This window comes from Anser brachyrhynchus, assembly GCF_964034855.1.
Source record: "Anser brachyrhynchus genome assembly, chromosome: 2".
Classification (NCBI taxonomy): Eukaryota; Metazoa; Chordata; class Aves; order Anseriformes; family Anatidae; genus Anser; species Anser brachyrhynchus.
In genome coordinates, this window is record NC_137695.1 from 160,177,468 (window position 1) to 160,191,043 (window position 13,576).

General features: G+C 56.8%; 1 protein-coding gene across 5 annotated transcripts in view; it reads right to left on the reverse strand.

The window, feature by feature from the left end:
* Positions 1-13,576, reverse strand: part of ZC3H3 (zinc finger CCCH-type containing 3) — a 137,796-nt gene that overhangs the window by 9,417 nt on the left and 114,803 nt on the right. For all 5 annotated transcript variants that reach the window (XM_080579956.1, XM_080579955.1, XM_080579954.1 and 2 more), the window contains 2 exons: positions 3,979-4,142; positions 2,751-2,959 (listed from right to left, as the gene is read on the reverse strand). In XM_080579956.1, the coding sequence (XP_080436082.1) occupies positions 2,751-2,959; positions 3,979-4,142 (373 nt within the window). The remainder of the gene's footprint in view (positions 1-2,750; positions 2,960-3,978; positions 4,143-13,576) is intronic.

Here is a 13,576-nt window from a genome sequence, read left to right on the forward strand (position 1 = left end):
GGACAACACTAAAAAGACAGTTGCTGGTATTTTATCCACAATAACAGATAACCAGACCCTACCAAGAGGAGCAAACGACTTGGTCCTGCTGGGGTCAACGCTGGTAGGACGCTGGCTCCCTGGGACACCTCCCTTGCACCCAAGCCTTCCATCACCAGCCCCGCAGATGCTTTCTGTAGGGTTTCAGGGCATCTTCTGCCACGTCAACCCAAAGGGCTGGTTCTCATCTGCCTCGTCTAGCCGCCAAAACGCAGAGCTTTGGAGCAAACGGCCCGCGCCGGCAGGAGCAGCGTCGAAGGCGATGCTGCACGTGGCGGAGACCCTCCACACGGCATCCCACCACGAGGATTTGCATGGGGGGACCGGCCCCAAATGTGGGCTGGGAGCAGGAGATGTTCGGACCGGGGTCCAGCCCCACGGGGTTGCAGCACGGCGAAGCGGGAGCGGGTTCAGGCAGGGAGGGCGGCCGGGGAGGGGGGGGGATAGGATTTGTGTTCTCAAAGTTATTCCTCCAGAAGTGAAAGCTGTAAACAAAACTGGAAGCGCTGCACCTCGATGAATTCCTCCAAAGCCAAAGCGTTTGAGCGTGCTCAGCGGAGCCGTTAAAAAAGACTGTAGCGAGCATCTTCCATTAACGTTACGACCGTGAAATATGACAATAAAATGATAGCCGTATGGTCGCAAATTTGCAGCCCGCCGAGTTGCTAGGGGTTTATCGTCACTCAAACGTGCAGAGAGCTGTAAAATGTTTACAGAAAGGGTCGTTTGCAGCTATAAAATCCTCTTTTCTCTCCTAAACAAGGCTGAGTGGAGCCATTTACAAACCCCTGAATGTTCATCGGGGGAGAGGGGAACATCTGTTCTCTCCAGGAGTTTTCAGTGATCTTCTCGAACAAATTAACTAAAATGGGTGCTTTCTAATTAAATTAGCACTCGATTGGAATGGTTTGCATTGGTGCGCTCGCTGACAATTAGCGCGGGGAGGCCAGTTAGGCTCCGGCGCAGGCTATTTAACTGGGAGGTGAAATATGGAGGAGCCCATTACCTGCACGATGCTCGCGCTCCCTCCGCCTCTGCCCTGAGAACGAAACGTGACGGAGGATGGGGAGGCACCAAGAGATGTCCAGGAGCTCATCCCGGGCACCGGGGTCTCCGTCTGCAGAGCCACGGTGGGTCTGTCCCCATGCGAGGACAGCATCGAGCTCAGCACCACCTCCCTCCTTTCCAACCCCCTTTTTATACATCCCAAGGCTACAGAAACATGCCAAGACCCCGTAAGATCACGGTGAGCCTGCTGCCCAGAGCTGGACCCTAAAAGTCATCCCCAAACACCTGCTCCACCAGCACCTTCCCTCCTGCACGCGCAGCCGGTACTTTTCCCCTTTCCTCCTGTATTTTCCAGTATTAAAAGGGCATTTTCTGAAATTGTGACCGTTTAACCAAGCAATTCAGATCGCTCCGTAATAATAACCTGTCCTCCTCCTGATTTCCTACCCCACCAATTTGTGCGTCACCTTCAGGGTCTGCAAGCAGGAACCGAATATTAGCGTCCCGCTCCCCGTTACGGGCAGAGCTGCCCCTCTGGCTGGGCGCAGTGGGGAGGGCGCAGATCCCAAAACCACATCGCAGACACCAGCTGATTCCTAGAACCACGTGAGGACCCATCCTGACCGACGCAAATGTACCCTCATTCCTGGCATTAAAGGCGGTTTGGGCACTGTGAATCATTTGGGTCCTTCAGCAGCACCAGCAGCCTCATCCTGCGCCCTCCCGGGATGATCAGGACGAAACCTGTTGGTGGCCAGGGCTCCTTTTCCCTCGTTAGGTGATGGTTGTCATTTTCCCCTTCGGTCCCTTTGTGTGTTAGGGTGAGCCTTTAATCGCTAAACACACCCCAGCACCGGGCAGAGGCAAAGCTGGGTGCCCGGCAGCATCCTCACACCTGCTCCCGCACCGACCGCGCGCGATCGCTGCATCCCCTTGGCAGGGAAACTGCTTCGTCATCAGGTTCTTCTACAGACATCTGCAACTCCTTCCCCGCTTTCCTTTCCTTTGGCTCCTCCAGTCGCTGCCTTCCCGATGCCTCGTGCCCTTCCCGTTCCTGGGACAAAGGCACGGAGGGACGCGCACCCAAATCGCCTGCCTGTCGGCCCTGCAGAGCCCCCAGCCTTCCTGGGGACCCCACCCTGAACCAGCTGCTTTTGCTGGTCCCACCCAGCCTCTGCTTTGCATCCCAGCACCTCTGCACCTGCAGACAAGTCCAGATCTCCCCAGGGCACCACCGAGTCCCCTACCTTCGCACAGAGCTGCTGTTGGAGCCAGGGATTAAGGGATTTTCCTGTGTAGGGGCTGGATTAGGAGAGCAGGAACCGAGGAACATCTCGGAAAAGCAGAAATGCAGCACACCTCTGCTGGGAGGTGTGCAAACGCTGCGCGGAGACACAAAGGCATTTCTGCTCACCGCTTCACCGATTCCCTCCTGCCTTTTTTTCGCAGTCGGGTCAAGCAGCTAAAACGTTTCCCTGAGTTTTTCCAGAAATTAACGGTGCCAAGGCGGGAGCTGTTTGCCGTCAAGTGTACGAAGTTTTGCTCGTCCTAAAACTGCGTTTTCCCGCGGAGGTCCAGAGACCAGAGCCTTCTGTGGGTCCAGCAGTAGGGCACAGAGGATAGCAGCAGGGAGAAACCCTCCTGCTCACCCCCAGCGGTGAACTGGGGCAGCGCGGAGCAAAACCAGTCCGAGAGCATCCTACCTGGCTCGTCACCTGGCTCGTCCTCGTCCCTCTCCACTTTGCAGCCCTCGTCCCCGGGGGAGGCCGAGGACAGGAGGGAGATGAAGGAGGGCAGCTTCTGCAGCCGGCTGCTTTGCGCGGCGTCCGCCTCTCTCCAAAACTTCACCTCCTGCTCCGCGCCGGAGGGGCCGGGCACTTCCCCGTCATCGCACGGCTGAGCCGGGTCGTTCCTGGCAAAACGCAAAAATCAGTAACGAAAACCGAAGTGATCTCTCGGCACTGCCGCTCTCACGCGCACGGGGGGAAGCTGAGCTGAACCGCTGGGTACGTGGAGGCTCTCCGGGCTCCGTCCCGGGCTGCCCCTTGTCTCTGATTTCTTGCGAGCCCAGCTAACATGAGAGCTGGGTTTGCTCGACGTCTCTGGTGACGGTGCTAATAAAGGAACCCCCCCCCCCCCCGGGCAGCTTTTGAACGCCGCGAGCCGGCCAGGGCCACGCTCCCTTCCCCGTGCCGACCCCCGGGGGACGGGAACGGGCGCAGGATGCCCCGCGCTCACGCCTCCTCACCTAAAAAAGAGCAAGGAGCTATTTTACACCTCATTCGCACGGGGGACGTGAGCCGGGTGTCGTTCCAAGGCTCTTCTGTCACCCGGGATAAGTCCAGAGCCTGCTGAGAGCTCATCCCCCTCTGCCACCGTACAAGGCAGGGCTGGGATGGGGACCAGGACCGGGCCAGCACCGTGGCCGGGGGCAGCTTGTAGGGACCCCCCGCTGCCACCCCCCATCTGCCCCCCATCCCGCTGCAAAGGGGGATGCAAGCTGCTCTTTTCTCCTCCTGTTAACCAGGACTTTTAGACAGGTTTTTTGGGAGGGGGGTGCTTTTAAAGCCCCCGTTTCAGCCGGGTTTTGATTTTCGGTATGCTTAAAGCGTAAAAACCCCGAGTGACAGTGACAGCGGTGGAGAGGGCGAGACCTGCCGACGGGCTGCGAGGAATTAGCACCACCCCAGCCCTCCTCTTGCCCCCGTTGTGCCGCAGGGATTCGTTCTGCCGTACGGGTTTTCTGCAGTGGATTCTCCACCAGGGCTCCTCCGCCTCCAGGACGAAGGGCTGCAGAAACCTCAGAGGCACCCGGTGGTGCCACGGACACGGGCAGCACCTTCCCACGCTCCGATGGCACGAACATCTCAGAGGGCACGAGATGCAGGCAACCCCCCCCAAAATCCCCAAATCTTCTGCACCTTCCCCTACCTGCCCGTCTCCTCGCAGAGCCGCCTGCACTTGGAGGGGGGGTCAGCGCTGTCCCCCCGGGGCTGACGCTTCTTCTGCGGGTGCAGCAGCTTGCAGCGGGTGCCCTGGGGGCAGACGCCCTTCTTGGCGAAGTCTGGGCAGACCAGGGTGTGCTTCTTCTTGCACTGCCAGGGAAAAAGACGGAGATGTTGGGGAGTGAGGCGACGTGTCCCTCCCGAAATCCCCGCGGGGAGCGGGAGGTCAGCAGCACTCCCCAGGATTTGGGGACTTTTGGGCGCTTTTTGGCAGTGGGGAAGGCAGGAGGACATGCCGGCAGGGCAGGCGAGACACCTCCGGATGTGATTTCAGCCCCGAGGCGCCCAGGGAACCCAACCCCACCACGGATGCTCCCTTCCATCCTACCCGGTGCGAGGATTTTGGCTCTTGTCGGGCAGCACAGGGCACACACCACGCTGTGCCACCGCAGCGGGACAAATCCCAAAACCCCACAGCGCACAAAAGGGTTCGCAACACCAGGTCACAGGAGCAAGGACGCAGCCCCTTGTTTCTCTGCGCGGCTCCTGTCCCACCTGAACGCCCACACTGCAAAAACCTCCTCGCTCCCGGGCAGCGCAGACGCCAAAATTTTGCCTGGCTTTGGGGGAAAGCGGACAAATCCACGGGCAGAGAAACGCGGCGAGGGCTTTGCAGCGCTAAATCGCGGGATCGCGGGGCTGCTGCCCTTTGAATACCCCCCAAAGTGAAGCCGTTTGGGAGCAGCCCCCCCCTGCGGTGACCTCGGGGACGTGGCAGCAGCCCCGCTGAGCCGCCGGAGCGGTGGCAGGCCGAGGGGTCCCTGCTCGAAAGGGCAGCGGAGCGAGGAGCTCGTCCGCTGGAGGCCGGGGAGGTCGCCAACGCGGCAGGAGGGCCGGGGATCCGCACAGACACACGGACACCGGCTCTGCGGGGGTGCAAGAACCGGGGAAAAGCCCAGCAGGGATCAGGCCAGGCACAGAAAATTCATAAAAAAACATCGCCCTGCACCTTCCCTCCTCTATTTCAATGAGCTGCCGTGAGGTTCCAGCAAGTAAATCTCTAACTCAGTGCGTAATCTGAGAGTAGAGCATCTCCAGACAATGCCCAGGCTGTAGCACTACTCTATTTTTTTAAATAAAATCCTATTTTTGCCCACGGACGGGTGCTGGAGAAGCACAACTGGACAAAATCCGTTCTGCGCATGGTGCCAGCTCTCAGGAGCCGGTAGGAACCCTAGATCTTATCTTCAGAGTGCCATGCAAGAGCGAGCACATGAAAACCATCTCTTCCAGCACCCAAAGCTTCTCTCGCCCTGGTTAAGCAGCCATTATCTTAGCAAATCTAAAAAAAAAAAAACAAGCTGAAATCGAGAGAAGTTTGGGAAAACAGCTCTCCTTTTCTCTCTGCCTTCTTCCCAACTTGCAGTGCTTCAAAAACCTCCAGCTGCCGAAGTCATGGACCAACAGTAAGTGCTTGGAAAAGGCACCAAGAGGACAGCTTTCGGGTCATTTTTTTCCCGAAATATTGGGATCTGGAGAGCAAACCCCTCAACCTGATAGGTGCTTTGGAGGTACATGGCACTAAATCCTCGCCGTGAGCAGCACCCAAGCAGCGGTTCTGGCTGTGCTCTACTTGTCCAGAGGGCTGAGCAACGGTGGAGGTGAAAAGACGAGCAAAACGAAAGGAGCATCCCAAATTCTGGAGCAGCCGAGGATGCTGAACATTCCTGGAAACGTCCTTCAGGAAGGTGTCGTCCATAAGGCTTCGGGATTACACAGGGATGCCTCCGCCCAAGGATGCGAAATCCTCTCCCGTACGGCGACGTCCAACACAAAACCAGACGTGGGAGGGAGAAGGGCAGCGAAAAGGAGCCCTCGCCTCCAAGGGCCACGTGGATGCGCCGCCACTGCTGCCCCCGCACCGAGGGCTGATGGAGCACACCACGGGCTTGGGGAAAAGCCAGCGACCCTGGTTGTTTTGCCCTGTATCAGCTTGCAGGGGCCGAGCGACAGTGCCATACCCCCAGCTGGGTGACACGTGCGTCCCCATCCCCGTTACGCCTTGCACTGGGACCCGCCGCGTCCCCAGCTGGTCGCGGGCTCCCCGGCGAACGCAGACTTAATATTAAGAAAACAAACCCGCCCGCGACTAATTCGCGTCCCCGGCTCGGTTTTCTGACGGCTTTGGCCCTCCTCTCATGGCGGCCCTGCTGTCCGTCCGTCCGTCCGTCCGTCACCGTCCATCGGCACCGGGTCGGGGCTGCAGGGAGAGGCAGGGACCTGCTTACGGCTCGCTGGGTCCTGGGGAGGCAGCTCCTCGGCTCCGGGCTCGGAGCGGAGGGTGGAAAAGCCCCCTCTGTTTATTTACGGGAGGGAACGGGGAGCTCTTTTCCTCGTGCCCCCCCGTGCCTTAAAGGCAGGTGAAGGCGAGGGCTGGGGTTACCGTAAAGCTGCTCGCCGCGTGTCGGCCGGGGCGAAGCAGCGCTGGGGCTGCGGGGTGGCAGGAGCCACCCGATCCCTTCCACCTGTCGGGGCGGCTAATTATACCCCCCCGGGACCCCCGCCAACGGGCAGGTTGGGCCATAAAAAGAGAAAAAGCATCTGGCTCCTTTCTTCAGGCAAGAGAAAACCCGGAGCACCCCCAAAACGCCCCCGGGGAGAAAGCCAGCGGCTGCGGCGGGCGCCCGTGTGATGCCAGCGCAGTGGGGACACCCCGTGGAGCGGGGTCACCCCTTGGAGAAGGGATGGGGACGAGCCCCAGGGGGGGGGCTTCTGCTGTTTCAGCCCCCCCCTTCCATCTCCCTGCTCTGGGGTTTCCCCCGCAGCCCGCAGCAGCGGTGCCCGACCATGGGACGGTGCCCGCTGGCAGCCCCGCGGCCGGGACTCCTCCCTGGCTGCCAGGGCGCCCTGGGTGAAATTCGAGGTGCTGCTCAGCACCCAAAAAGCCTTAAATGGCCCCCGGCCCCATCACACAGCGGGAGGGGGTCGGGCACAAGGGTATTTGCAGAGCGCTGCCTTCTTTAGCCCGGACCTGGCAAAGGAGGAGGCAGCAACTGGCAGGGCCGGTGGAAGATCCTCGCTCAGCCCCGGGAACGCCGTTAACGAACATTTTCCATCACCGACCTTGGCAGGAGGCTGGGGAGGGCGGGAGGGAGGTGAAGCTGGGTTACTGGGCCGACCGGCGAGCGCCCGCTGACCCCACGGCGGGGGGAGCGGTGGTCCCGTCCAGCTTGGCATTCCCGGCTCCGCTCCACCAGCGGGCCCGCCCAGGTTGAACTTCTCAAATATCTCCGGGCTCGTCTCGCGCCCTCCGCTCGATCCCTTCTGCTCCAGTGCCAGGGGACAGCAGGTGACACGGGGCACGGCGGCTGGACAAGAGAGCAAACCGCTGGCGAACATCCTCGCCCTGCTCTTCCCACCCCCTTGGGCTCGTGTCCTTCTCTCTGGACACAGGAGAGCGCGGCTCCCCGCTGGAAACCCGAAGCGCTGCTGTGCCAGCAGGGAATTCCCCTTCTGGGGAAAGGGGGAGCCTCGAAAGCCCAAGCTGAGCCCCAAAACCCGAGCACCTCGCTCTGCTGGAGTTGTTACAGGTAGCCCCAGCCCCGTGGCACGGGATTAACAGGCTGGATCGACGGCAGGCTGCCTTCACACACCTCTTACCCGCGACTTCTCCGCGCTAAGCGGCTGCTGGGAAGCTCTCGCTGGGCTGCTTTCCGACGCCGCTCCGAGCTGACAGCCAGTAAACAGCTTTTTTTTGATGGCTTTTTTTTTTTTTTTATAATTGGCTGCAGGTGGAAGCAGCCTTAAAAATTCCAGCTCCCCGGCATTAAAACCTGGAGGACAACGCAGCCGAGCATCGTGTGTGCGGGGGAATAATAATGGGGGAAATTTAGCCAACACATGGAGCGGTGCTTGCGCCTTTTTGTCTCCAAGCTGCAAACAGCCCCAAAAAAAGGCTTTTTGACAGTGTTTTATCATTTCTTCCCGGCACCAAAATGCTGTCGGGGAAGCAAGGAACTCCTAGAGATGGAGGCTCTCTAGATTTTGGATCTATCTGCTCCCTAGGACCTACCACAATACGAGCAGGACTGTGGACATAGGTCGCTAACATCCATCCAGGCACAGCATGAAGAGGCGCTCAGAGGGATGCCCATCCCAAAGCCAAGCTGCTGAACCTGCCCCGTGGCATTCACAGGAGCAAAAGTGCCTTTGGAGCAAGAATGGGACGGCGTTTCTGAAATCACAGCGACTTAAGAGGCAGCAAAACAGCTGGGATGGATTGAAGGGGCGAGGAAAAGACTTGTCCCTGCAGCACGCGCTGCCCCGGCATGGTCCAGCCGAGATCTAAATGACCTAAGGGCTGGGCTCTGTTCTGCATCCCTTCTCCACAATGCTCTTAAGGCTCCCTCTCCATCATTGTTGACTGTTTCTTCTCGTCTTGCTCCTTCCTGGTCTGGAGGTGTTGTTTTGTTGATGCAAACCGAAAAGGAAGGGGCGTTTTGGGCTCACTGAGCATCTATCCGCAGGGCACGCTGTCCTGCAGCATCCTCTCCCTTGCTGCCATCACTCCCCGATGCCGTCTCCTCTGCATCTGCTCAGGCTTGCCCATCGCAGGGACTTTTCCAGCAGACAGGTCCCGTTACCGGCCAGATCCCTCCTTCTGCCAAAGCCCGAACGGGAAACGCCACGAATGAAAGAACTGTGAAACGTGCCAAGGGAAGAATTCACACAGGGAGCTTGAAAAGCTGCGAACTTCCCCTCCCAGGGTGGCCAGCAGCAGCGTCGCGGTCCCAGTTAACGCCGGGCAGTAGATCTGGAAACGGAGCACGAGCTGGCAGGAGCTGAGATCAGGGAGGCAAAGCATCACGGGATCTGTTAGCAGAAGCCGACACTTGAGCTTGCGGTTTCCAAGCCAATGGTCCTCGTTTTTGGAAAAACTCTTTGTTTTGGAAAAAAAAAAAAAAAGGCAGGAAAAGCTCACAATCCGCAGCCACTCGATGCCCCGGGAGTTCGGTGACACCGCTCGAAGGGTGACAACAGCACTTGACAAACTGCCCCGCGAAGCACCGCAGCCCGGAGCAGCCGTTTGTGCCGCGGCCCTTGGCGGGCTCCGTGTAATTGGAATTTTCCATGTAGCAAAATGATGTCAAAGAGCAGTTAACCTCCCCAGCGTGAGTGCACGCGACAGCTCCGAGCAGGAGCCCGAGTACTGTAATTGAGCATTTCCAATGCTTTTTCTTTTTCAAATTTAATTCTCTCTCTTCCTTTGGGAATTGCTGCCGTCCGGTCCCACTACTCGCTCCCAGCTCCCTGCTCAGAGCTGCAACAAGCAGAGCTTGGATTTTCCAGGCTTGGCTTTTGTCTGCGTCCTGGATCAACCTGGAGGGCAGCCACATGGCTCTGATGATGCTCTCTCACATTATAAGCCCAAATATAAATAAAAGTAACAGAGTGAGCCTAGATGACAGACGAAAACTGGCCAGCCACAGCAAGCACCTTGGCCCTACTCCAACCCCAAAGCAGCAAGGGCTGGTAGAGACACGGTGAAAGCGAAGCCATGGACGTAAGGAGGAAGGGGAATCCCAGCTGAAGAGCAAAGACCTGCAAAGACCAGCAAGGACACCCATGTGGGAATGCTTTCAGCATTTAATTATTTCCTCGCTGCTTTGCTGAACTCGTTCAGGAACACCATTTCCATCAGAGCCCCCTGACAATCTCATCCTTTGCACCTCAGTCACGATGGAGCCAGTTTGATACAGAAAACCATCAATGAGGAGATGGAGAGCCCCTAACCCCTCTATTACCAACCCCGAATCTTTATCATTGGGGATGTAGCAAGCCAGAAACCCACTGTACTTCCCCTACGATGGGGTCTGCATCATGAACAGGGGCTCCACCATGCACAGCCTTTCAGGTGGCCCAAGGAAACAGCTCACGGGACGCAGAGATCATCTGACAGCAGAGAACAAGCGGGAACGAAGGGAAATCCCAGGGCAGGAAGCAAAGACGAAGTCTGCCCCGCTTTGTGTCCGCCTCTACAGAAGTTCAGGCTGAAATCAAGAACTCTCCGCCTCGTCAGTAGATTCCCAGCCGTTAGCAGTGGTTCAGTGACTGCTCGCTCCCAGACTTCCTAATTTTCATGTTTTGTGATGCATCTTCTTCTACAAAGATATTAAAGCGTGCGAGAAAAAAAAATCGCAGGCCGGTATTTATCTAGGCACTATTATCAACTAGCCCAGGCTATTAAGCAGTTCAAGTTTGCCCTGATAAGCAACATCTTTAATGTAAGCATCTGAGTGCTGTTGGAGATACTACAGTTAAATTAAAGTTGCAATAAGAGCCCTCATTATGCCATTACAGAGTACGGTAAATAAGATGCAACTGGAAACCCACAAAGATTTCTCCACAGATACGTGGGTAGGATGGGGCCGGCAAGAAACCTGATTAGTTTTAAACCTCCGCTGCAGGTTACAAAGCTTTTTGAAGAGAAAGCTGCCGTCACCAGCACTCAGGTTTATCACTTACTATCAGTAGCACAGCCCTCGGTGCTGTTTTAATTTCAGCCAAGAACACTGGTGTGCAAAGCGAAGCGGGCACGGAATGGCGGAGGTTGGAGGCACCTCAGGGCCATCAGGTCAACCCCCGCCACAGCAGGGTGCCCAACCCCGAGGCCTGGTGGGTTCGGGGAGACCCCAAAGAGGAGCCCCCGGCCCAGCAGTGCTGCCTGGGGGCCAGGGGGAGCCTCCCAGGCTCCAGGCTGGGCCCGCGGCCTCCGCTGCTGGCCCCGGGCCCCCCTGAGCAGAGCCCAGCCTCTTGCACCTCCCTGCAGGGCCGCAGGGACGTGGGGGAGCTCCCCCAGAGCCTCCTCCTCTCCAGGCCGAGCAGCCCCAGCTCTCGCAGCCTCTCCTCACGGCAGCGGGGCTCCAGGCCCTCCCAGCACCACATACCAAACCACATTTCTGTGTTTTGGGCCTACACTTCCAGAGGAGAGCAGCTGGGCTTTCCTCTTTCCACCTCTCCCCCACAAGCTACATCCCCAGCGAGCTGAGGGGATGCACCCAGGTCCCTGCCCCCTCAGACTGCTGCTCGTGATCTTAAGAGCAGACACATTCACAATCATTACTAAACCTAACCACTTTACCCCCCCCCCCAATAAAGAATTTACTTACTAATCAGTTTGTTGACTGAAAATTTCTGCTACACATCATAGGAGAGAAAAAAAAAACACCACACAACAAATTAAATGGGCAACTGTAGCACGCAGAAAACATCTGTCAACCGAAGCCAAAATTAAAGATAAATGAAATGAAGTTGCCTTTGCAGATGATTTTCATACAGCTGCAGCGGACTATAAAAGAGCGATCAAAGGCAGCGCTGCCCCTCGGCTAATTCTGAACAATGGGAGAAGGGGAACTGCAAACCTCCTGCGGCATCCCCAGGAGGGGGCTGGAGAAATCTCACTCTGTGTGGTGCTGTGTGGGCATGCCAGCAAGCACCAAAAATTGGCTGGAAGGTTTTGGTCCTCTCAGCACGCCACGAACTCACAGCTGGAACAGGCGGATACGTGGCTACTGTCTACAGATATGCCTGAAATATCACTAAAAAGTCCTAGTGAACATCCTCAAGGTGATCCAGGTCAAAACGAAGGTGAGGGAGCTAAAAATGGGTGAGAATTGGAGGTAAAATCAGAAAACCATCACCGGTGGGAATGGATAAAGGATGAGCCAAGAGCGAAAGGAGGGCAGCAGTCCAGAGGCTCTTGGACGCGACCTGGGAAGAAACTTCAAAGTTCCCAAGCCAAGAGCTGGACTTGGCGATCCTCATGGGTCCCTTCCAACTCAGGATACTCTGTGGTTCCATGAAAATCAACACTGCAAGACTTGGCCCTTGCTGAACATGAGCAAGCTCGGAGAGGACTCGTAGCCTCAAAAACCAGCCCTCGTGCACCCCGTGCAAAGCAAAAGCAGGGGGCAAAACGCCCCGGGATTTGTTTTATACACATAAACACCATTTCCATAGCTAGGACTTAGTGTTTCTACCACCTGTCCTCCAGCTGAGCCCAAAACAGCTGCACGCGAGACAGATAAATTTCAATCTTCAATGTCTCTTTCCCTCGCACGAGGGAGAGAAGGGGAAGAGAGGTTTCCGAGATGCTTTAATGCGACACCTCCTCACCGCTCCCTCCCCTGTTGCAAGTGTAGAAAATGGATCAGCTCTTTAGAAGAAGCAATTTGCCGATGTCCAGACCCCTAAACGTCCAACCTTTGTGAACACAGGCAGTTAATCTGTTTGAGGTTTGATTCTTCTAATAGGAGCTCAAGTGAGTTTTATACTCAGCGCAGAATGTGTTCGGTGACGAGGTACTGAGCAGGGCAGCGGGACTCAGCAAAGCCATCCTCGCTTGGGTAGTCCTTAAAGATTTGATCAAGGTGGAAGAGAAAAGAGCAGCTGAATAGTGGAAGCCTTTCTCCTCTTCCTCCCCTCCAACCACTGACCAGCTCACCCGATTCACTGATTTAGTGTTGATGAACACCCTGTTGCCTCCTGGTCATGGTGAGAGGTCCATCAATCACATCACCGTTTCCCTCTGCTCAGGTCCGGTCCCATCCTGCACGTGTACAAGGTCCTGCTCTTCCCCACCCATCGCTGCAAGCGCGTCCTGCCACCAGCAGCTCCCTCTGAATCAAAGGGGACTGGAAATCGGAAGCAGCTATGATAGGATCATAGAAGAAATAAGATGGAGGTACGGCCAAGATAGAGAAAATTTGGGATGGCTCAAAGCTTAGCCTTCCCCGTACCCCTCCCCGTGCTCACACCAAGCAGAGAGGTTTTGTATTAAGGCTTCTGGCACTTCAAACAGCCCCCCTGGTAGCTGGGCATGGAGGAGCTTCTCAGCTTGATTGGGTCTAATTCAGCATAACAGCATCACGGAGTTTGGAGATGAGCACTTCAAGCCAGGAAATCTGCTCCTGCTGTGGCTGGTTCTCTCCAGGCATCAGCAGCAGGGCGATTTGAAAGAAAAACCATCTGAATTTGAAGCCTTTCTTTTTTTTTAAAAAAAAAAGTTAAGTCTGTCCCAAACTAACAGCATAAGCCAAATAATCCACACGGGGAGCAGCTGCTTAAAGTCTCACGGAGTATTTGAAGGGCCTCCAAGACAGGAGCAAACCTTTGTTTACTCACGGACGCGATGCCGAAGACCCACAGGTACAAATTTGCCACCCAGAAAAGTGATCCAGAAACACAGATGGAGAATACAGCCCCTCTCGGTCCTAGCACATCTGGACGGGAAGAGGAAGGCTGGGAGGAAGCCTTCACCGGTCCCAGTGCTCTCCTCTGCAACCCCCAGCACACCCAAAACCTCTCCCAGATCCAGCGTGGCCAGGGCCAGGACCAGCTTTGAAGAGACAACACGAAGGAGCAGCGTGAGGCTTTGGGATCTCCGCGGCCAGAAGATATTTAACAACCCCCGCCGCCTTTTTCATCCAGGGCTGATTTGTCCACCTGCTTCTCCAAAGAGGCAGCTCCAAGCCCCGAAGCAAGCAGCGCACGGAGCAGCTCCCGTCCCACCGCCAGCCCCGACA